Source organism: Vicia villosa, unplaced genomic scaffold (assembly GCF_029867415.1).
Source record: "Vicia villosa cultivar HV-30 ecotype Madison, WI unplaced genomic scaffold, Vvil1.0 ctg.000283F_1_1, whole genome shotgun sequence".
In the NCBI taxonomy this organism is placed as follows: domain Eukaryota; kingdom Viridiplantae; phylum Streptophyta; class Magnoliopsida; order Fabales; family Fabaceae; genus Vicia; species Vicia villosa.
The window spans coordinates 969079-993799 of record NW_026705121.1 but is presented as its reverse complement, the minus strand read 5'-3'; the positions used below and the strand labels follow the sequence as shown (position 1 = coordinate 993799).

The window sequence follows — 24721 nt, the reverse complement described above, 5'->3', positions numbered from 1 at the left end:
TTCATTGAAATGTTTGAGTTATAATTCTTCCGCGTGCGATATGCATAATTTATGAAAGCATGATATTTTCAAAATGTGTTACGATATGATTAGTGCATGTTGGTATGTTTGTTCTAGGTTTTCATTGTGATGAAAATAACATGTGACGCCTCTTTGATTGTATGCATACTTTACTCTGTGAATAATATGTTATATTTGGGGTTAGAAAAGGGGTGTTACATTCAGCTGTAGTCTCGGTGTCAGGACAGGTGTTGTTAATATTGTATGCAAAGATCGTTGCGCCCAGTTTATAGTGGATATCCTGATCATGAAAGAACACTCATAGCCCTAAGGAGAAATCGACTTGCTGGACTTACATCAGGAGTTCCTCTTGCAACTAATTTGGCTGATTTTGGAGAAGCGACACTAATACCACTACTAGAGGATTTAGACAAAGAAGAGGCAATCCCCGTTATGGCTGATAACAATATTATCGGTATTGCAATTGATAGGGATTGTAACATCAAGGACTATGGTGTTTTTGATACTACCAATATGAGTATTGGTATTGTCTTTCCAGAAATCATAATAGCACAATTTGAGTTCAAGACTATGATGTTCTAAATGCTGCAAACAACTGGTCAATACTCTGTTTCTCCAAATGAAGACCCTCATTTGCACTTGAGGCAAGTTCTGGACGTGGCTAGTAATTTTAAAATTCTAGGTGTGACTGACGATGCCTTCGGCTTGAGGATTTTTGCTTATTCTCTAAGGGATAGAGCTAAAAGTTGGCTAAATTTCTTGGAGCCTAATTTCATTGCCACATGGAATGACCTAGTTGAGAAGTTCTTAGCTAAATACTTTCCTCCTTCCAAGAATACAAAGATGAGAAACGAGATCACCTCGTTTAGGCAAGGAGATGATGAGTAACTATTTAAAGCTCGGGAAAGATTTAAAGAATTACTTAGGCAATGCCCTCACCATGGCATCCCTATTTGTATTCAGCTTGAAACATTTTACAATGGGTTAATTCCTTTCTCAAGGAATAAGCTTGATGCATCCAGTGGAGGAGCGATTTTGTCTAAGTCATATGAAGAAGGATATAGGTTGATAGAGAGCATCACGACCAACAGTTATCAATGGCCAGTCACAAGAGCTAATGCAAGTGCTACTCAAAAGAGGCCTGTTGAGGTCCATGAAGTTACTGAAACTACAACCCTTGCTACTCAAGTGGCCCAAATTCATCAAATGTAAAAATATGATGACTCCAGAAGTGGCTAAACTTGAACCTGTGAAGGTGGTTACTAGCGCTTTTGAGGTTTCCTGTGTGTACTGTGGAGGAGCACATTTGTTTGAAGAGTCACTATGCAAAAAATGAAAATAGACAGCGCACAATAGACAACGTTTCTTTCTGAAAGCGCTGCTATAAGCTGGAATAAAAAAACACGTAAATCATTAAAATAATTATCAGGAAAAGCGCTGTCTAAAGGTAACTTTAGAAAGCACTTTTATAAAGCACTGCTAAAGGCATGAGTTAGAAAGCACTTTACAAAAGCGCTGCCTTAGATTAACATTAGAAAGCGCTTTACAAAAGAGCTGCCACAGGCCTAACTAAAAAGCGCTGCCATAGACATAAAGCGCTGCTAAATCCATACTTAAGAAAGCGCTTTCTAAAAGCGTTACCTTAAGTGAATTAAAATTGAAATTTAAAAATATATTATAGTTTTGCCTCCTCACTTTCTTTTCTCCACTGTTTTCGTCTTCCATCTTTCTTCACGAAAATCCTTCATAGATATACTCTTATATCCACCGCCATTGTTTCTTGCCACGAAAATCTCTTATGTCTATCTCTTAAGAACCCTAATCCACGAAAATCCTTCATAGCTATACTCTGATTTTTCCGATTCCATAGCCATATTTGTTCTCAGGTAAAGAATTTCTACCATGGCATTTATAATCATTCTGAATCATTATTCACATCTTTAATCTTTAATCCTTCTTCGCATCTTTAATCTCTAATCCTTCTTCGCATCTTTAATTGTTCTGATTGATGTTCAACCTGGATGCTTGCTTTTGAACTCAGTTCTTTTGGTTGCTTTTGACGTGTGCGTTGCTTCATAGGATCTTACTCCTCTTCATATTACCAGGTAAAGTGATAACTTATTCTCACTATTTCTAGGGATTATGTTGTTATTCGTGAAGCTCTGATCTCTATTTCTAGGGTTTCTGTGGCTTTTTAAATACATGTCCATTGGAAATTTGAATCTGTGGTAGTTACTGCTTAAAGAAATTATTGAGTTCTGTAACTGTGTTCACAAAACTATTTGCGATAGAAAATTGACAAATTTTAGACTGGTTCTTTGGGTTTGATTAGAATGTCCAATTTTTGTTTTTAAATATATTACTCCCAAATTATTTAGTGTTTCTTAGTACACAACATGAACTATAATGATTGTCTTTAAGATTTTGAAACTTCTACTTTTAACTTTTGACTTGAGGGAAAAATTACAACCAATGGTCTCAAAAGCTACTTAATTTTGAAAGAGGTATAGGAAAGGGAGAGTGGTATTGGTGTAGGAGCCAAACACTGTATCTATTGATTATTATTAATTTCTTCCTCCTAATGATACATTGGTGCATTTCACTTTATAACCTTGGTGCCTTTGTAAAATACTAAACAAAAGATTAAACATTCTTCAATGATGATTGAGCTGAATTAGTCACAGACTGATAAGTTTAAATCTGTGTTTTATCTATATTATTTTGGCTCTGTTTTTCTTAGACTGTTTTGGGATATCATCAATGGAATATGCATGCCCCTTAGCTAAGAGAGCAGCAGGTGCATTTGTGTGCATTGTTTAAAGAAATGCACATCTTAATGTATGTTTAAACAGTGTAAAAATTATGCATTGTATGCATAAAAATTCTGCAATGTGTGTGTGAAAATTCTGCAATAGTGTAAAAACTCTGCATCTAATGTGTAAAAATTCAGAAAATAATGTATGAAAATGATTTATATTGGATTTGTTATGCACTGTTACTAGAAGATTCGTGTTTTCATTACAATTCTAATTTTTAAGACTTACTGTCATATACTAATAAGACTTATACCAAAACATTTATATATCGATACCAATTTATATTGATATAAACATATAGCATGACTTTAGATTCACTTTAGATTATTTGTGATCATGTGTTTCAGTTGTCTAGGGATTGTTGTTCTGCTACTTGTTTGAGGAATCAGAGTGTAGAAGCGCTTGCTACTGCTGCTCTTGTTGCATGGCCCTCGGAACTCATTTTCATAGATGATGAGGTATGTTTAAAACCATTATGAATCTTTTAGTTTTCAAATGTCAATTATGAACCGTTACATTAATTATTTTTTACATGGTAATTTTAGACTCCTACAAAACCCGCATCTAAGGATGAAGGTATTTTTTGCATGGCCCTCAGAACTTATTTTCATATATGATGAGGTATGTTGAAAACCATTATGAATCTTTTAGTTTTCAAATGTCAATTCTGAACCGTTATGTTAATTATTTTTTACATGGTAATTTTAGACTCCTACAAAACCCGCATCTAAAGATAAAGGGATTTTGCGGCACAACGAGTCTGTTGCATCACAAAAAGAGGTACATCGAAAGAGTTAATTATATGATCCTAATAAAAAACTGCATGACTTTATAATTTACCTAAGTTATATGATTTTTAGGTACCTGCTCAAGGGTCACAACAAGTGAGCCAGAAAATTGGTAGCGTACCACCGAAGAAAAGGGATCCTCCGAGGACCGTGGCAAAAAAAGGTGCTTTTGTGCCTCGATACTGGCAGTAGGGGTGGCAAAACGGGCCGTGGCCCGCCGGCCCGGCCCGTGCACCTGCCAAAAAATGGCGAGTTGGGTTGCGATTTTAGGACCGCCGCTCGCTAAAGCCCGCCATAGCCCGCCTCGCCAATGCCCGCCGCCCGCCAAAGCCCGCCCGTCCTCTAAAATTCCCTCTTTTTTAGTTAATTCTAGTAATTTCAATTCTTGATGGTTTATTTTATATATTTATTTATAAATATATGTAATATTTTTTTAAGTAAAATTTGTTAAAAAGTTGGTTTTATAAAAAATTGTTTTAAAAATTAAGTGAAAAATTTAATTAAGAGGTAAAAAAACCTATTAATCTATTAAAAAAATGAAAAAAATATAAATAAAAATAGGCGGGCAAGCCCGCCGCCCGCCAACCCGTCATCTTGGCTGGGCGAGCATGATTTTTATGCCCATTTCACTTGGCGGACATGCCTGCCCCACTCGTTTTTTGGAAGGCTTAAGGCGGGGCGGGCGGCGGGGCGGCCCGTTTTGCCACCCCTAACTGGCAGTGTCTTGAAACACTTGTCACAACATCAAATATAATTAATGGTGTTATTCGTGAAATGGATATGGATGAAGGTATCTTTGGTTTTTCAAGCACCAAAACAATTGGACAAAAGGACATGGAAGAGATTTTTCGCCATAAAGAATTAGGCGTCGGTGTTATGCACTCATACATCCGGTAATCCGATCAATATATTATTTAATTAGTTGAAAAATTTATTTACACATTTCAATGAAAATAGTCTAATGTTTATTATGTTTTTATTTAAGAATGTTGTGTGACAAATTGATGCGCGGGAATCAATTGTCAAACAAATTCCATTTCGTGTCTTCCTCCCGTGTCACCGGAGCGACAATTATTAGGGAACCAGATTCAGTAAGAGAGAACTTAGTCGAGAGATTCACGGTCACCGACAATACAGAAAGCTAATCTTTGTTTCAATAGGGTTAGATTTTCATTCTAAGTTTATTCTAATCTTTGTTTCTTTTGCGTAGAAAATTTTCAAATAAACTTTTGTTTTAATTTATAGACGTCACTGGTTGTTAGTTGCTATGGATCCTGTAAAAGAAATGGTATATTATCTGAATTCGGTAGATGGTGATTGGACCAATTATCCAGATATGATGTTAATGGTTGATAAGTAAGTGAGATTGTTCTAAATATTCGTGTATATTTATATATTTAATTATTTCTTTGAGATTTTTCTAAATATATGTTTTTACTTTGTTAGAGAAATACAAGTATTCCGAAGTCAAATAGAAGCTCAAGTATCACAGACTAAATCAAGCAACATTACTTGGATCAAAGTGCAGGTACATTAGTTTTCACAATTTTGCTTATAATAGTTATCTACTTGATAAAACAAGACAACTATACATTCTTATTTGTTTTTCTATGTAGTGTGCTCAACAGCGAAACTGTATAGATTGTGGATACTTTCTTTGAAAAATGCTGCCTAAAGATGCCTACAGAAAGCATAAAAAGCATTATTTAGAAAGCGCTTTTCCAAAAAAAAAAAGCGCTGTTAAAGGCCTACTTTAGAAAGTGTTTTTCAGAAAAAAGCACTGCTAAAGGCCTACTTTAGAAAGCGCTTTTCCAGAAAAAAAACGTTGCTAAAGGCCTACTTTCGAAAGCGCTTTTTAGGAAAAAGCGCAGGCTAAGGTATACCTAAGGCAGCACTTTTGCCTAAACAAAAAGCGCTGCTAAAACCTATAGCAGCTCCACCTACGACAGCGCTTTTAACGGCCCAAAAAAGCGCTTTCTTAGGTCTTTTTTGGCGTAGTGAGTGTTTTGCAAATCCTGTCTTAGTTAATTATGTTGGCAACAACAATAATAGATACAATAACCATTACAACAACACTTACACCCAGGATGGCGTAACCATCCTAACTTTTCATGGAGTAATAACTAAGGTCAATCGAAGCCTCAAGCTGCCTAAGCACCACAAGTTCCTCCTGGTTTTGCTGCACCAAAATACGCAGTGCCAAATCAAGGCAATAATGAGTTGGAAGATATTTTGAAATCATTCATTCAAGAGACCAAGAATCAAATTTCTAGCACAAGGAGTGAGTATCAAAAACCTTTGGAACCAAGTAAGGAAAATAGCCATCGCTTTGAGTTCAAGGCTTATGGGTACACTCCCTAGCTATACTGAAACTCCAACAACTACACCTGGAGTGAAGAATGTTGAAACTTACAAGGTCATCAAGTTAAGAAGCGGTAAGGAGTGTGAATTATCCTTACAAAAAGACGCTGATTCAAGTTTAGTCCTGCCTGAGCTGGACAATTCTGAAGAAAAAGAAGAATCCATTGAGGAATTGTCCTCAGTTGGAAACAAGGAAGAAAATGTTGATACAATTGTAACTAGAAAGACTTCTAAGTCAATTAAGAAAGCTCAAGTCATGCCAGCGCTAGACAAAGAAAAGAAGTTTATTCAAGAAAGACCACCACCTCCTTTTCCTCAAAGGATTAGGAAGGCAAAAGAAGAACAACAATTTGGCAAGTTTACGGAGATACTCAAGCAGCTCCACATCAACATATCGCTAATTGAAGCCATTGAACAAATGCCAAACTATTCCAAATATATGAAAGACATGCTCACTAAGAGTAAAAGAGTAAGAGAGTTTGCTACGGTAGCACTCACTCAAGAGTGTAGCCAATTGGTTTAAGGCAAACTCCCTCCTAAACTGAAGGATCCAAGAAGTTTCACCATCCCATGTAACATTGGAGACTCTTTCTATGGAAAAGCGTTATGTAACTTAGGAACTAGCATTTACCTTATGCCCTTATCAATCTTTAAGAAGTTAGGGATAGGTGTAGTCAAGCCTACAACCATTACTCTCAAATTGGCATATAGAAGCATTTGCTACCCTCAAGGAAAGATAAAAGATGTCTTGGTGAGGGTTGATAACTTTGTGTTCCCTACTGACTTCATTATTATGGATTTTGATGCTGACGAGTGATCGGAAAAATAGCAAGTGTACTATTTTTACCGGTGTAGTTCTAATGGGTTTTACCCCAAGTATCGATCACGAGGATTGCGTAGTAAATATAAATTATTTTAATAGTCAATTAAACAAAAAGGCATATAGATGTTTTTGTTATAATGCAATAAGTGAATTCAAATAAAATTAATAAAAATAAGCTGAAATTAGAGTTTGACTTTTAGATATAATTTAGGATAATGCCAAGGTAGGTGTATGATTTGCCTTATAATGACTCTGTAAAAAGATCTCTTTAACAAGTTCATAGGATGCAACTATTTGTTCTTAAGGGTGTTTTCCTAAGTCCTTAGTGAAAACCTTTTGGGTTGCAATCCTAATGCCTAAGTCCCTAGAAACAAAGGTTTGGAAACCAAAGATGTAATTAATCAAGAATGTTCAAATAACCTTTCGATATCCCTAGTCCTAGGTGATAACTATAAGATCTAATTGTTTAAAAACCTTAACAACCGTAGTCCTACAAATTGTTAACCGTAGATCAATCTTTGTTTTGCCGACAAAGAAAGCATAAAAACATTAAACAATCAAATTGCATAATACGAATACTTGATTAAAGAAATACGGACTCAAAGTCATTACAATTCAAATCAGGGACACCCCTCTGGCATTGGGGGGGGGTTTAGCCTCTCATAGTATTCAAGAAACCAAAATTAAAAAGTTTAGACATTACAAAATTTAGGAGAACTCTGATCTTCAATGGTGTCCACCGTTGAATCTTTTCGTCTTCCACAACCTTGATGAAGCTATCTTTCTCTGCTCTGGAATTCTATCGTACGATCAAAAAAGTGTCTTCTCCTTGTCTCTCAATCCTCTTTTAATCCCTCTAGGTTTTCAGATCTCAGCCGGAATACCCAAATTGCCCCCGGAACTTTAAAACTGTAAAAACATAGAAAATCAGAAATTCTGTCCGCACAGGCTGACACGGCCGTGTCACTTGACACGGGCTGACCGTGTCAGCTTCTGCCACTTTCGGGGAGAATTCTTCAGCAGGTCGGACATGGCCGTGTCACTTGACACGGTCTGACCGTGTCAGACCCTGCCTCTTTTGGCTATGACTTCAACATCAAATTTGTAGCCCTTTTCATTAGCGAAATTTTGCCACCGGAACCGCGTCATTCCGAGTTACGAAGCTCCAGTTATGATCAAAATACTACACGCCTGTCACGATTTTCAGCTTCTGTTACACCAACACTTGTGCAATTTCCATCTGATCCAGAATTAACCTACAACCACCAAGTAGAGAGATCAAAAGCACCTAATAGACAAAGATAAATGGCACAAAAACAAAATGCACACAAAATAACTAGAATTAGATGAATCAAAGAAAAACACTTAAAAACAACCACAAAGTGTTACCAAGTATGACGATCTTATGCCGAATTTATGACGAAATTAAGTAGAAATGGTGACCGATCACAACCCCAAACTTATCTCATTTCTTGTCCTCAAGTGATGCAAGAGATCAAACAGAGGTCACCTTAAACTTTTCTTTTCCACAACATAGTCGATGTCTTTCGCAACTTACTTCTCTTTCTTGATTAGGCTTTTGGGCTTATCGAACCTTGTTGTCCATCACACTTCACAACAGAGTGTATTTCACCTGCAAATTTTTTACACTTCTCACATTGTCTCTCGGGGTTAGAGTGCTTTTCGCTCAACATCACGATATGCAATATCAACCCTTGACTTTGCTTACATCCTACTTTCACTACACAAAAAGAATTCACGCACTTTTTGAGGACTTTTTAGGTTGTAACGGGACTGAGGTGGAAGGAAGGATAAACAAGAGGTTGATATGCAAATGGTTTATGAACTAGCACTTATGTTATTTTTCTTGTCTTTGTGTTCGGTTTTGTGTGAGGGGATTTCTTCTTAGACTCTCCTTTTTACCTAATTACCGGGTAATCAACATCGTTCGAGTCTTTCAAATCTTTTTAGGCAAGTGTTTCAAACTATTTTTTTTCTTGTGCTTTACACATTTTTCTTATCTCTTTTTTTTTTTCATATCACACTTGCCCTTTATTTTCTTAAGCACCACCCCAAACTTACAATTTAACACAAGTCCAAAAGAAGCAATAATTACACAAGTGCCAAACAAAATGATAGAATTATGGTTAAGGATGACATGTGTGGGTTTAAACAAACAAGGGGGAATGGCTCAACGGGTTTAACGAGGGATAAAACAAAAATAAATGAAGGACCGAAAGGCTCTGGGGAGAACAAACAAGTGCCTCAGTGTGTGATTTCATATTTGTACTGTGTCGGTAGGACAAACGCGAAATTAGAGAGATAAAGTCATACCTGATTTCACTCTCATGATGATCTTTACATGTGTTTGGCTTTTTATGTTCCTCACCATGTAGGCTAAGTTTGCAGCTTCAACACACCCTTTATGTCATGTGATTTTCTTTTCTGGCTCGATTTCACCACTTACCTTCTCAGTCCAGTTCTTCAAGTTGCGTCCGACACTTTCGGCTAAGTCCACTTCCAAAGTACCTCGAGAGATTAAGTTTAGGTTGCACCTTTCATCCACTAACTACCATTCATCATTCATTCAGCATCCATCAATCAATCTATAACACAATGTCAACACAACACACAGACAAAAACAAAAATGGAAATCAACTAAAAGCAACTGAAAAGAACCCCTCCCACACTTGAACTAAACATTGTCCTCAATGTTTTAGAACCAGCCTCGGAGAGGTTGCTTACAGAGGTATTGCATTCCAATGATCACTTCGTAGCTTCCACTGGAGATGCTATCTTTTATTTCCTGAAAATAAGACAAACAACCAGAAAGATTTATTATTAAAACCGTGGGTTGCCTCCCACGAAGCGCTTCGTTTAACGTCGCATGGCTCGACGGTCCATTACCCTTTTTTATGAAGGGTATTTCCTTTTCCAAACCTTGTTGCTTGCCACTTCCGCAACCGCGAACTCATGAAGATGAAAAGCCTGGATAACTTTTCTCTTCAATTTGCTTCCCACATTTTTCTCGATTTCCTTAGATTTCTTAGGACTTTTGACAGCTACATAAGTTGGTTCCAACAGAGAGGCTATGCTTGAAACTTTTTCTTGGAGATTTTTAAGATTTTTGTCTTCTTGTTCACCTTCCGTCATACCAGTTGAAGTTTTCTCATTCACATCTGACCTATGTTTCCTGACTCCTAACATCTTCAAGGTTACTTCTTCATCAAATGATTTCAGCGTTAGCGTCCCTTTTTCAATGTCAAAATTACAGCGGCCTGTCGACAAAAAGGGTCTCCCAAGAAGGATAGGAGTTTCTTCATCTTCCGGAATGTCCATGATGTGGAAGTCAACAGGGAAAACAAACTTATCAACTTCCACTAGTACATCTTCAGCTACCCCATAGGATTTCTTAACGGTGTGATCGGCGAACCTTAACTGTGTCTTACTTTCACTAATCTTTTCTAATTCAAGCTTTTTGAAAATGGATAAAGGCATTAAACTTACACTAGAACCAGAATCGAGGAGTACCTTTTTAAATGCTATATTCTTGATAGTGCATGGTATCGCCACCGCCCCAGGGTCTTTCCTCTTAATTGGGATCTTTCTTGCTGAAGAGACTATACCACACTTCTCGGTTGCAATTTTTGGTTCTCCTCCTAGTGATCTCTTTTTCGCCAACACCTCCTTCATAAACTTCTTATACAAAGGCATGTGCTCAAGTGCTTCAAAGAAAGGTAGATTCACCTCTAACCTTTTGAACAATTTAGTGAACTTCTTAAAGTCTTTCTCTTTTGAATTCTTCTTTGTTACTCTTGAAGGGAAGGGTAGTTTGATCACTAGTTCAGCATCTTTCTTATTTTTTTCTTCAAATGGTTTAACAGGTGGTATCACAACTTCTGGCTCTTTCTGCTTTTCTCTTATTTCCAAATCCACCTCTATCACCATGGGGTCATCGATTTCCTCTTTTTCTTTTTGCGATTCTATCATTTTCTTACTCCTTGTTGTAAAAGCATTAATCTTCTCTTGGTCTTTCGGATTTTTCACAGTTGAGCTTGGAAGGGTATCTTGTGCCTGTAGAGTGAGATGATGTGCTATTTGACCCATTTGAACTTCCAGATTTTTGATTGAAGCTGTGGTGTTCCTGAGGTTGGTTCTTGTCTCTTCTTGAAACTGAGAATTTTGAGCTGCCATTATTTTAATAGCGATCTCCCAATCTGCTTTTTTTTGTACCTGTTGTTGCCCTTGAGTTTGGAACTGTTGTGGATGGTGTTGGAATTGTTGCTGATATGGAGGTTGTTGTTGAGTTGATCCTTGCTTTTGAAAGTTTCCTTGTTGGTCTTTCCATGCGAAATTAGGATGATTTTTCCAACCTGGATTATATGTATTGGCATATGGATTATTTTGCCTCAACATATGAATCTGCTCCACCTGTTCTTGCGTTGCCACACAATGCATCGCAAAATGCGGTCCACTACATATTTCACAAACAACTGAGGCGACTGGCTCAACTTGTGCTACTTTCTGTTCACTAATATTCATCTTCTTCAATCTTCTTTCTACTTCAACCGCAATTTGTTCTTCCATTTTAACTACCTGATCTACAAGCTTCAAATCAATTTTACCTTCCGGTTGGCTCATTGCACGGTCATATAACTCAATGTGCTCATTAGCGGCAATAGCTTCTATGATTCTCTTGATACCAGTGGCTGTTGAAAAATTTGTTGAGCCACCGGCGGCAGTATCGATAAGCTGTTTAGTCTTAAGTCGGAGACCATTAACAAAAGTCTGCATTTGTTCGGTTGGGTCCATGTTATGAGTAGGACAAGCAACCAAACACCTCTTGAACCTTTTATATGCATCTCCCAACGATTCCCCTTCTTTCTGCTTAAAATTCACGATATCATATCTTTTTCGAATGAAGACTGAAGCAGGGAAATACTCATTCAAGAAGGCAGTTTCCATCGGTTGCCATGTTGTGATGCTTCCAGCTGGAAGTGAGTAAAACCATTCTTCTGCTTCTTCGGATAAAGTAAATGGGAACATCACAAGTCTCTTGGCTTCTTCAGAATGGCCTTCTATTTTCAATGATGTTGTTGTGGTGAGGAATCTTTGTAGATGCTTATTTGCATCTTCATTGATTCTTCCCGCAAACGGCTTGCTTTCCAACTGTCGGATAGTTGAAGGATGGAGTTGGAAGTGTGCCACATTGACCGGTTGGTTTACGATGGTCATTCTTCCAAGCGAGGCATTAGCCCTTCCATAGTCTCCTAAAAGCCTCTCTGGGGGAGGTGGATCAGCTGCCATAGTTTCAGGCTCAGATTCTGACTGTTCGGATGAAATAGATATTCTTTCTTCGTCTTCTGATTCTGAAACTATAGGAGATTCTCCTTTTGAAGCCAGTCTTTTCCGTTTAACTTCTCGGAGTCTTGCTCGCAATAGCCTTTCTGGTTCTGCGTCAAAAAGAAGTTCAGCTGAGGCCTTACCTCGCATACAAGATTAGAAGTCAATTAGTTTGAAGTAAATAAAATGAAAAATAAAATTAAACAAATATAAATTCAGCAAAAATAAAATTTTAATTGTAGAGCAATAAAATTTTAATTGACTAGTTAACAACTTATATTTTGGCAATCCCCGGCAACGGCGCCAAAAACTTGATCGAAAAAATAGCAAGTGTACTATTTTTACCGGTGTAGTTCTAATGGGTGTTACCCCAAGTATCGATCACGAGGATTGCGTAGTAAATATAAATTATTGTAATAGTCAATTAAACAAAAAGGCATATAGATGTTTTTGTTATAATGCAATAAGTGAATTCAAATAAAATTAATAAAAATAAGCTGAAATTAGAGTTTGACTTTTAGATATAATTTAGGATAATGCCAAGGTAGGTGTATGATTTGCCTTATAATGACTCTGTAAAAAGATCTCTTTAACAAGTTCATAGGATGCAACTATTTGTTCTTAAGGGTGTTTTCCTAAGTCCTTAGTGAAAACCTTTTGGGTTGCAATTCTAATGCCTAAGTCCTTAGAAACAAAGGTTTGGAAACCAAAGATGTAATTAATCAAGAATGTTCAAATAACCTTTCGATATCCCTAGTCCTAGGTGATAACTATAAGATCTAATTGTTTAAAAACCTTAACAACCGTAGTCCTACAAATTGTTAACCGTAGATCAATCTTTGTTTTGCCGACAAAGAAAGCATAAAAACATTAAACAATCAAATTTCATAATACGAATACTTGATTAAAGAAATACGGACTCAAAGTCATTACAATTCAAATCAGGGACACCCCCTGGCATTGGGGGGGTTTAGCCTCTCATAGTATTCAAGAAACCAAAATTAAAAAGTTTAGACATTACAAAATTTAGGAGAACTCTGATCTTCAATGGTGTCCACCGTTGAATCTCTTCGTCTTCCACAACCTTGATGAAGCTATCTTTCTCTGCTCTGGAATTCTATCGTACGATCAAAAAAGTGTCTTCTCCTTGTCTCTCAATCCTCTTTTAATCCCTCTAGGTTTTCAGATCTCAGCCGGAATACCCAAATTGCCCCCGGAACTTTAAAATTGTAAAAACATAGAAAATCAGAAATTCTGTCCGCACAGGCTGACACGGGCTGACCGTGTCAGCTTCTGCCACTTTCGGGGAGAATTCTTCAGCAGGTCGGACACGGCCGTGTCACTTGACACGGTCTGACCGTGTCCGACCCTACCTCTTTTGGCTTTGACTTCAACATCAAATTTGTAGCCCTTTTCGTTAGCGAAATTTTGCCACCGGAACTGCGTCATTCCGAGTTACGAAGCTCCAGTTATGATCAAAATACTACACGCCTGTCACGATTTTCAGCTTCTGTTACACCAACACTTGTGCAATTTCCATCTGATCCAGAATTAACCTACAACCACCAAGTAGAGAGATCAAAAGCACCTAATAGACAAAGATAAATGGCACAAAAACAAAATGCACACAAAATAACTAGAATTAGATGAATCAAAGAAAAACACTTAAAAACAACCACAAAGTGTTAACAAGTATGGCGATCTTATGCCGAATTTATGACGAAATTAAGTAGAAATGGTGACCGATCACAACCCCAAACTTATCTCATTGCTTGTCCTCAAGTGATGCAAGAGATCAAACAGAGGTCACCTTAAACTTTTCTTTTCCACAACATAGTCGATGTCTTTCGCAACTTACTTCTCTTTCTTGATTAGGCTTTTGGGCTTATCGAACCTTGTTGTCCATCACACTTCACAACAGAGTGTATTTCACCTGCAAACTTTTTATACTTCTCACATTGTCTCTCGGGGTTAGAGTGTTTTTCGCTCAACATCACGATATGCAATATCAACCCTTGACTCTGCATACATCCTACTTTCACTACACAAAAAGAATTCACGCACTTTTTGAGGACTTTTTAGGTTGTAACGGGGCTGAGGTGGAAGGAAGGATAAACAAGAGGTTGATATGCAAATGGTTTATGAACTAGCACTTATGTTATTTTTCTTGTCTTTGTGTTCGGTTTTGTGTGAGGGGATTTCTTCTTAGACTCTCCTTTTTACCTAATTACCGGGTAATCAACATCGTTCGAGTCTTTCAAATCTTTTTAGGCAAGTGTTTCAAACTATTTTTTTTCTTGTGCTTTACACATTTTTCTTATCTCCTTTTTTTTCATATCACACTTGCCCTTTATTTTCTTAAGCACCACCCCAAACTTACAATTTAACACAAGTCCAAAAGAAGCAATAATTACACAAGTGCCAAACAAAATGATAGAATTATGGTTAAGGATGACATGTGTGGGTTTAAACAAACAAGGGGGAATGGCTCAACGGGTTTAACGAGGGATAAAACAAAAATAAATGAAGGACGGAAAGGCTCTGGGGAGAACAAACAAGTGCCTCAGTATGTGATTTCATATTTGTACTGTGTCGGTAGGACAAACGCAAAATTAGAGAGATAAAGTCATACCTGATTTCACTCTCATGATGATCTTTACACGTGTTTGGCTTTTTATGTTCCTCACTATGTAGGCTAAGTTTGCAGCTTCAACACACCCTTTATGTCATGTGATTTTCTTTTCTGGCTCAATTTCACCACTTACCTTCTCAGTCCAGTTCTTCAAGTTGCGTCCGACACTTTCGGCTAAGTCCACTTCCAAAGTACCTCGAGAGATTAAGTTCAGGTTGCACCTTTCATCCACTAACTACCATTCATCATTCATTCAGCATCCATCACTCAATCTATAACACAATGTCAACACAACACACAGACAAAAACAAAAATGGAAATCAACTAAAAGCAACTGAAAAGAACCCCTCCCACACTTGAACTAAACATTGTCCTCAATGTTTTAGAACCAGCCTCGGAGAGGTTGCTTACAGAGGTATTGCATTCCAATGATCACTTCCTAGCTTCCACTGGAGATGCTATCTTTTATTTCCTGAAAATAAGACAAACAACCAGAAAGATTTATTATTAAAACCGTGGGTTGCCTCCCACGAATTGCTTCGTTTAACGTCGCATGGCTCGACGGTCCCTTACCCTTTTTTATGGAGGGTATTTCCTTTTCCAAACCTTGTTGCTTGCCACTTCCGCAACCGCGAACTCATGAAGATGAAAAGCCTGTATAACTTTTCTCTTCAATTTGCTTCCCACATTTTTCTCGATTTCCTTAGCTTTCTTACGACTTTTGACAGCTACATAAGTTGGTTCCAACAGAGAGGCTATGCTTGAAACTTTTTCTTGGAGATTTTTAAGATTTTTGTCTTCTTGTTCACCTTCCGTCATACCAGTTGAAGTTTTCTCATTCACATATGACCTATGTTTCCTGACTCCTAACATCTTCAAGGTTACTTCTTCATCAAATGATTTCAGCGTTAGCGTCCCTTTTTCAATGTCAAAATTACAGCGGCCTGTCGACAAAAAGGGTCTCCCAAGAAGGATAGGAGTTTCTTCATCTTCCGGAATGTCCATGATGTGGAAGTCAACAGGGAAAACAAACTTATCAACTTCCACTAGTACATCTTCAGCTACCCCATAGGATTTCTTAACGGTGTGATCGGCGAACCTTAACTGTGTCTTACTTTCACTAATCTTTTCTAATTCAAGCTTTTTGAAAATGGATAAAGGCATTAAACTTACACTAGAACCAGAATCGAGGAGTACCTTTTTAAATGCTATATTCTTGATAGTGCATGGTATCGCCACCGCCCCAGGGTCTTTCCTCTTAATTGGGATCTTTCTTGCTGAAGAGACTATACCACACTTCTCGGTTGCAATTTTTGGTTCTCCTCCTAGTGATCTCTTTTTCGCCAACACCTCCTTCATAAACTTCTTATACAAAGGCATGTGCTCAAGTGCTTCAAAGAAAGGTAGATTCACCTCTAACCTTTTGAACAATTTAGTGAACTTCTTAAAGTCTTTCTCTTTTGAATTCTTCTTTGTTACTCTTGAAGGGAAGGGTAGTTTGATCACTAGTTCAGCATCTTTCTTATTTTTTTCTTCAAATGGTTTAACAGGTGGTATCACAACTTCTGGCTCTTTCTGCTTTTCTCTTATTTCCAAATCCACCTCTATCACCATGGGGTCATCGATTTCCTCTTTTTCTTTTTGCGATTCTATCATTTTCTTACTCCTTGTTGTAAAAGCATTAATCTTCTCTTGGTCTTTCGGATTTTTCACAGTTGAGCTTGGAAGGGTATCTTGTGCCTGTAGAGTGAGATGATGTGCTATTTGACCCATTTGAACTTCCAGATTTTTGATTGAAGCTGTGGTGTTCCTGAGGTTGGTTCTTGTCTCTTCTTGAAACTGAGAATTTTGAGCTGCCATTATTTTAATAGCGATCTCCCAATCTGCTTTTTTTTGTACCTGTTGTTGCCCTTGAGTTTGGAACTGTTGTGGATGGTGTTGGAATTGTTGCTGATATGGAGGTTGTTGTTGAGTTGATCCTTGCTTTTGAAAGTTTCCTTGTTGGTCTTTCCATGCGAAATTAGGATGATTTTTCCAACCTGGATTATATGTATTGGCATATGGATTATTTTGCCTCAACATATGAATCTGCTCCACCTGTTCTTGCGTTGCCACACAATGCATCGCAAAATGCGGTCCACTACATATTTCACAAACAACTGAGGCGACTGGCTCAACTTGTGCTACTTTCTGTTCACTAATATTCATCTTCTTCAATCTTCTTTCTACTTCAACCGCAATTTGTTCTTCCATTTTAACTACCTGATCTACAAGCTTCAAATCAATTTTACCTTCCGGTTGGCTCATTGCACGGTCATATAACTCAATGTGCTCATTAGCGGCAATAGCTTCTATGATTCTCTTGATACCAGTGGCTGTTGAAAAATTTGTTGAGCCACCGGCGACAGTATCGATAAGCTGTTTAGTCTTAAGTCGGAGACCATTAACAAAAGTCTGCATTTGTTCGGTTGGGTCCATGTTATGAGTAGGACAAGCAACCAAACACCTCTTGAACCTTTTATATGCATCTCCCAACGATTCCCCTTCTTTCTGCTTAAAATTCACGATATCATATCTTTTTCGAATGAAGACTGAAGCAGGGAAATACTCATTCAAGAAGGCAGTTTCCATCGGTTGCCATGTTGTGATGCTTCCAGCTGGAAGTGAGTAAAACCATTCTTCTGCTTCTTCGGATAAAGTAAATGGGAACATCACAAGTCTCTTGGCTTCTTCAGAATGGCCTTCTATTTTCAATGATGTTGTTGTGGTGAGGAATCTTTGTAGATGCTTATTTGCATCTTCATTGATTCTTCCCGCAAACGGCTTGCTTTCCAACTGTCGGATAGTTGAAGGATGGAGTTGGAAGTGTGCCACATTGACCGGTTGGTTTACGATGGTCATTCTTCCAAGCGAGGCATTAGCCCTTCCATAGTCTCCTAAAAGCCTCTCTGGGGGAGGTGGATCAGCTGCCATAGTTTCAGGCTCAGATTCTGACTGTTCGGATGAAATAGATATTCTTTCTTCGTCTTCTGATTCTGAAACTATAGGAGATTCTCCTTTTGAAGCCAGTCTTTTCCGTTTAACTTCTCGGAGTCTTGCTCGCAATAGCCTTTCTGGTTCTGCGTCAAAAAGAAGTTCAGCTGAGGCCTTACCTCGCATACAAGATTAGAAGTCAATTAGTTTGAAGTAAATAAAATGAAAAATAAAATTAAACAAATATAAATTCAGCAAAAATAAAATTTTAATTGTAGAGCAATAAAATTTTAATTGACTAGTTAACAACTTATATTTTGGCAATCCCCGGCAACGGCGCCAAAAACTTGATCGAAAAAATAGCAAGTGTACTATTTTTACCGGTGTAGTTCTAATGGGTGTTACCCCAAGTATCGATCACGAGGATTGCGTAGTAAATATAAATTATTGTAATAGTCAATTAAACAAAAAGGCATATAGATGTTTTTGTTATAATGCAATAAGTGAATTCAAATAAAATTAATAAAAATAAGCTGAAATTAGAGTTTGACTTTTAGATATAATTTAGGATAATGCCAAGGTAGGTGTATGATTTGCCTTATAATGACTCTGTAAAAAGATCTCTTTAACAAGTTCATAGGATGCAACTATTTGTTCTTAAGGGTGTTTTCCTAAGTCCTTAGTGAAAACCTTTTGGGTTGCAATTCTAATGCCTAAGTCCTTAGAAACAAAGGTTTGGAAACCAAAGATGTAATTAATCAAGAATGTTCAAATAACCTTTCGATATCCCTAGTCCTAGGTGATAACTATAAGATCTAATTGTTTAAAAACCTTAACAACCGTAGTCCTACAAATTGTTAACCGTAGATCAATCTTTGTTTTGCCGACAAAGAAAGCATAAAAACATTAAACAATCAAATTTCATAATACGAATACTTGATTAAAGAAATACGGACTCAAAGTCATTACAATTCAAATCAGGGACACCCCCTGGCATTGGGGGGGTTTAGCCTCTCATAGTATTCAAGAAACCAAAATTAAAAAGTTTAGACATTACAAAATTTAGGAGAACTCTGATCTTCAATGGTGTCCACCGTTGAATCTCTTCGTCTTCCACAACCTTGATGAAGCTATCTTTCTCTGCTCTGGAATTCTATCGTACGATCAAAAAAGTGTCTTCTCCTTGTCTCTCAATCCTCTTTTAATCCCTCTAGGTTTTCAGATCTCAGCCGGAATACCCAAATTGCCCCCGGAACTTTAAAATTGTAAAAACATAGAAAATCAGAAATTCTGTCCGCACAGGCTGACACGGGCTGACCGTGTCAGCTTCTGCCACTTTCGGGGAGAATTCTTCAGCAGGTCGGACACGGCCGTGTCACTTGACACGGTCTGACCGTGTCCGACCCTACCTCTTTTGGCTTTGACTTCAACATCAAATTTGTAGCCCTTTTCGTTAGCGAAATTTTGCCACCGGAACTGCGTCATTCCGAGTTACGAAGCTCCAGTTATGATCAAAATACTACACGCCTGTCACGATTTTCAGCTTCTGTTACACCAACACTTGTGCAATTTCCATCTGATCCAGAATTAACCTACAACCACCAAGTAGAGAGATCAAAAGCACCTAATAGACAAAGATAAATGGCACAAAAACAAAATGCACACAAAATAACTAGAATTAGATGAATCAAAGAAAAACACTTAAAAACAACCACAAAGTGTTAACAAGTATGGCGATCTTATGCCGAATTTATGACGAAATTAAGTAGAAATGGTGACCGATCACAACCCCAAACTTATCTCATTGCTTGTCCTCAAGTGATGCAAGAGATCAAACAGAGGTCACCTTAAACTTTTCTTTTCCACAACATAGTCGATGTCTTTCGCAACTTACTTCTCTTTCTTGATTAGGCTTTTGGGCTTATCGAACCTTGTTGTCCATCACACTTCACAACAGAGTGTATTTCACCTGCAAACTTTTTATACTTCTCACATTGTCTCTCGGGGTTAGAGTGTTTTTCGCTCAACATCACGATATGCAATATCAACCCTTGACTCTGCATACATCCTACTTTCACTACACAAAAAGAATTCACGCACTTTTTGAGGACTTTTTAGGTTGTAACGGGGCTGAGGTGGAAGGAAGGATAAACAAGAGGTTGATATGCAAATGGTTTATGAACTAGCACTTATGTTATTTTTCTTGTCTTTGTGTTCGGTTTTGTGTGAGGGGATTTCTTCTTAGACTCTCCTTTTTACCTAATTACCGGGTAATCAACATCGTTCGAGTCTTTCAAATCTTTTTAGGCAAGTGTTTCAAACTATTTTTTTTCTTGTGCTTTACACATTTTTCTTATCTCCTTTTTTTTCATATCACACTTGCCCTTTATTTTCTTAAGCACCACCCCAAACTTACAATTTAACACAAGTCCAAAAGAAGCAATAATTACACAAGTGCCAAACAAAATGATAGAATTATGGTTAAGGATGACATGTGTGGGTTTAAACAAACAAGGGGGAATGGCTCAACGGGTTTAACGAGGGATAAAACAAAAATAAATGAAGGACGGAAAGGCTCTGGGGAGAACAAACAAGTGCCTCAGTATGTGATTTCATATTTGTACTGTGTCGGTAGGACAAACGCAAAATTAGAGAGATAAAGTCATACCTGATTTCACTCTCATGATGATCTTTACACGTGTTTGGCTTTTTATGTTCCTCACTATGTAGGCTAAGTTTGCAGCTTCAACACACCCTTTATGTCATGTGATTTTCTTTTCTGGCTCAATTTCACCACTTACCTTCTCAGTCCAGTTCTTCAAGTTGCGTCCGACACTTTCGGCTAAGTCCACTTCCAAAGTACCTCGAGAGATTAAGTTCAGGTTGCACCTTTCATCCACTAACTACCATTCATCATTCATTCAGCATCCATCACTCAATCTATAACACAATGTCAACACAACACACAGACAAAAACAAAAATGGAAATCAACTAAAAGCAACTGAAAAGAACCCCTCCCACACTTGAACTAAACATTGTCCTCAATGTTTTAGAACCAGCCTCGGAGAGGTTGCTTACAGAGGTATTGCATTCCAATGATCACTTCCTAGCTTCCACTGGAGATGCTATCTTTTATTTCCTGAAAATAAGACAAACAACCAGAAAGATTTATTATTAAAACCGTGGGTTGCCTCCCACGAATTGCTTCGTTTAACGTCGCATGGCTCGACGGTCCCTTACCCTTTTTTATGGAGGGTATTTCCTTTTCCAAACCTTGTTGCTTGCCACTTCCGCAACCGCGAACTCATGAAGATGAAAAGCCTGTATAACTTTTCTCTTCAATTTGCTTCCCACATTTTTCTCGATTTCCTTAGCTTTCTTACGACTTTTGACAGCTACATAAGTTGGTTCCAACAGAGAGGCTATGCTTGAAACTTTTTCTTGGAGATTTTTAAGATTTTTGTCTTCTTGTTCACCTTCCGTCATACCAGTTGAAGTTTTCTCATTCACATATGACCTATGTTTCCTGACTCCTAACATCTTCAAGGTTACTTCTTCATCAAATGATTTCAGCGTTAGCGTCCCTTTTTCAATGTCAAAATTACAGCGGCTTGTCGACAAAAAGGGTCTCCCAAGAAGGATAGGAGTTTCTTCATCTTCCGGAATGTCCATGATGTGGAAGTCAACAGGGAAAACAAACTTATCAACTTCCACTAGTACATTTTCAGCTACCCCATAGGATTTCTTAACGGTGTGATCGGCGAACCTTAACTGTGTCTTACTTTCACTAATCTTTTCTAATTCAAGCTTTTTGAAAATGGATAAAGGCATTAAACTTACACTAGAACCAGAATCGAGGAGTACCTTTTTAAATGCTATATTCTTGATAGTGCATGGTATCGCCACCGCCCCAGGGTCTTTCCTCTTAATTGGGATCTTTCTTGCTGAAGAGACTATACCACACTTCTCGTTTGCAATTTTTGGTTCTCCTCCTAGTGATCTCTTTTTCGCCAACACCTCCTTCATAAATTTCTTATACAAAGGCATGTGCTCAAGTGCTTCAAAGAAAGGTAGATTCACCTCTAACCTTTTGAACAATTTAGTGAACTTCTTAAAGTCTTTCTCTTTTGAATTCTTCTTTGTTACTCTTGAAGGGAAGGGTAGTTTGATCACTAGTTCAACATCTTTCTTATTTTTTTCTTCAAATGGTTTAACAGGTGGTATCACAACTTCTGGCTCTTTCTGCTTTTCTCTTATTTCCAAATCCACCTCTATCACCATGGGGTCATCGATTTCCTCTTTTTCTTTTTGCGATTCTATCACTTTGTTACTCCTTGTTGTAACAACATTAATCTTCTCTTGGTCTTTTGGATTTTTCACAGTTGAGCTTGGAAGGGTATCTTGTGCCTGTAGAGTGAGATGATGTGCTATTTGACCCATTTGAACTTCCAGATTTTTGATTGAAGCTGTGGTGTTCCTGAGGTTGGTTCTTGTCTCTTCTTGAAACTGAGAATTTTGAGCTGCCATTATTTTAATAGCGATCTCCCAATCTGCTTTTTTTTGTACCTGTTGTTGCCCTTGAGTTTGGAACTGTTGTGGATGGTGTTGGAATTGTTGCTGATATGGAGGTTGTTGTTGAGTTGATCCTTGCTTTTGAAAGTTTCCTTGTTGGTCTTTCCATGCGAAATTAGGATGATTTTTCCAACCTGGATTATATGTATTGGCATATGGATTATTTTGCCTCAACATATGAATCTGCTCCACCTGTTCTTGCGTTGCCACACAATGCATCGCAAAATGCGGTCCACTACATATTTCACAAACAATTGAGGCGGCTGGCTCAACTTGTGCTACTTTCTGTTCACTAATATTCATCTTCTTCAATCTTCTTTCTACTTCAACCGCAATTTGTTCTTCCATTTTAACTACCTGATCAACAAGCTTCAAATCAATTTTACCTTCCGGTTGGCTCATTGCACGGTCATATAACTCAATGTGCTCATTAGCGGCAATAGCTTCTATGATTCTCTTGATACAACATCTCAGGAGCGCCCAAAATTCGGGCATTCTTTGATATTTAAGTCTCTTTCACGCAGGAGAGATCGAGATATCAATCTCCCTCCCTCCGGATAAAAGAAACTTTAATAGGGGCATCTGTCATACCCTAATTTTTGACCCCCCTGAGATGACATATCTTCAGGATTTTCATCAGGTCAAAGCAAGTACCCAGAGCAGTCACTTCTTCATTTGGCATTTAATCAAGGATGTTCAAAGACAAGAAAACTCAGGCAAAGGATCAATCAATAGAAGGATTGGTCTCTAACACAATCATAGGACTCAAAAGCTTCACTTTTATATTCACCTATGATTGATTAGACACCCAGTCATCTGAGTACAGGTTTACTCAGGTCACCAGACTAGGGTTTTTGAGCCTATCAAGGACTGAAATCAGGGATCACCTTTGGGAAACCCTAAAAAGCTCCAAGACATCTATTAAAGACTTCAATCATCTTCAAATGATCCATACAATAAGATCCACTGGACATCACACCTCAATTCAAGATCCACAGTCACCAATTTCATCTGGTCGACAATTAGGGTTTTTAACCTAATTCATCTGGATAGTTGACTTTTAATCAGGGCATGGATCCAAAACTCAAGACATGATTCAAGAACCTCTACTACCTCAATATAACCCATTTACATCACTCATTTGAGGAGAAGATCTTAATTCCACACAAAAGTCCAAAATCTCACTTTATCTAGAAAAAGTCAACTGTATGGGATCACCTTTGACTTTTAAGATTTTTGGTCAAACCATGACTTTCAAAGATCAATATCATCAATATATGGATATTAAAGTCATTTGACCAAAGAAATTCAAGAAGAATCATCAAGGAGCGAAAAGTCGGGAATTAGGGTTTTTGAGGGCATTGTGGGAACTCAAAATTTCACCTACACAACTCAAAAAACTTCCAACATGAAAGTTGTAGATCTTGCAAAATAAAACAACATCTTACATAGGAAATTTTTTCAAAAGATCAACCATTTAAGAGATTTGGAATTTTCAAGCTTTAGGTTATAAAAACTTAGAAATTTTTCTAAGTGTTTTTAACCTAGTTTTCATCCAACTTTGGGCTCATTTTTCACAATTTTCCCAAATGATTCTGAAAGAAACCCCAAACTAATGATTTGAAGTAGATGTTTAGGGCTTTCCAAATTGTGCTCAACCTTCTCCAAATTCATTTTGAGCTAGGAGTTATGCTTGTTCAAAGTTGGCCTCATAAGGTGAAATTATAGGTCATGTACAAATTGGAACTTTGCAATTTTGTGCAAATGCCTTCTCTAAATGATGCTACCCGACCTCTAATACATCTGCAAGCACACCATACATCCAATTTCATCATTGCATAAGGATTAGAGAAGATTCCCAAAAACAAAGGCATGTGATTATGTAATGATTACATTTAGGAATTTATGGCAAATTGATGAATCACCAAAGGAATCTCTTCCCAACCAATTGGAGCTCATTTCTGTCTCAGATTTGTCCCCTAAAGATCAAGCAAAATCGAGGGCTAGGGGATTGATCAAATGGAATCAAAATTCTCATCATTGCATAAGAGATATTTGCAAACTTCCTTCATGGCCAAGAAAACCAAATCAACCTCACTAAGCAAGCTCACTCCTCTGCAACTATACTGAACCATTTGCCTATAAATAGGAGAGCATACCTCAGTAGAAAAACACACCAAAGCAACAGAATTCTTGCTTTCTCTTTTCTTTCTTCATACTTAGTTTTTTCAAAGGTCCTTTGGCAAGAAGACTCGGATTCTTCAAACCAAAGCTCTCTCTTTGAAAGTAAGTATTCAAACACATTGAGGGAGGCATTTAGAGGTGATCCAAACATCTGGAACACTTCTGGGTGTGGAGAATCATCATCTTCACCTCTCATTTTGAGCACTT

At 37.7% G+C, this 24721-nt stretch overlaps 1 protein-coding gene and 1 non-coding gene across 2 annotated transcripts; one reads left to right on the top strand and one right to left on the bottom strand.

The window, feature by feature from the left end:
• Positions 1 to 603: 603 nt before the first annotated feature.
• On the top strand, positions 604 to 6509 carry LOC131626388 (uncharacterized). Its single transcript, XM_058897204.1, has 5 exons — positions 604 to 905; positions 1023 to 1209; positions 3185 to 3295; positions 3546 to 3617; positions 5877 to 6509. The coding sequence occupies exons 1-5, from the start codon at positions 604 to 606 to the stop codon at positions 6507 to 6509; spliced, it is 1305 nt and encodes a 434-aa protein (XP_058753187.1).
• LOC131626392 (small nucleolar RNA R71) lies at positions 862 to 968 on the bottom strand. Its single transcript, XR_009291118.1, has one exon. It is a non-coding gene; the product is annotated as a small nucleolar RNA R71 (small nucleolar RNA).
• Positions 6510 to 24721: the final 18212 nt, after the last annotated feature.

Excerpts from the sequence above, each read along its gene's own strand:
- LOC131626388 (XM_058897204.1), top strand. The coding sequence starts at position 604 with ATGCTGCAAACAACTGGTCAATACTCTGTTTCTCCAAATGAAGACCCT. Across the intron at positions 906-1,022 it reads TTTAGGCAAGGAGATGATGA|GAATAAGCTTGATGCATCCA; the intron begins GTAACTATTTAA and ends TCCTTTCTCAAG. Across the intron at positions 1,210-3,184 it reads CTACAACCCTTGCTACTCAA|TTGTCTAGGGATTGTTGTTC; the intron begins GTGGCCCAAATT and ends CATGTGTTTCAG.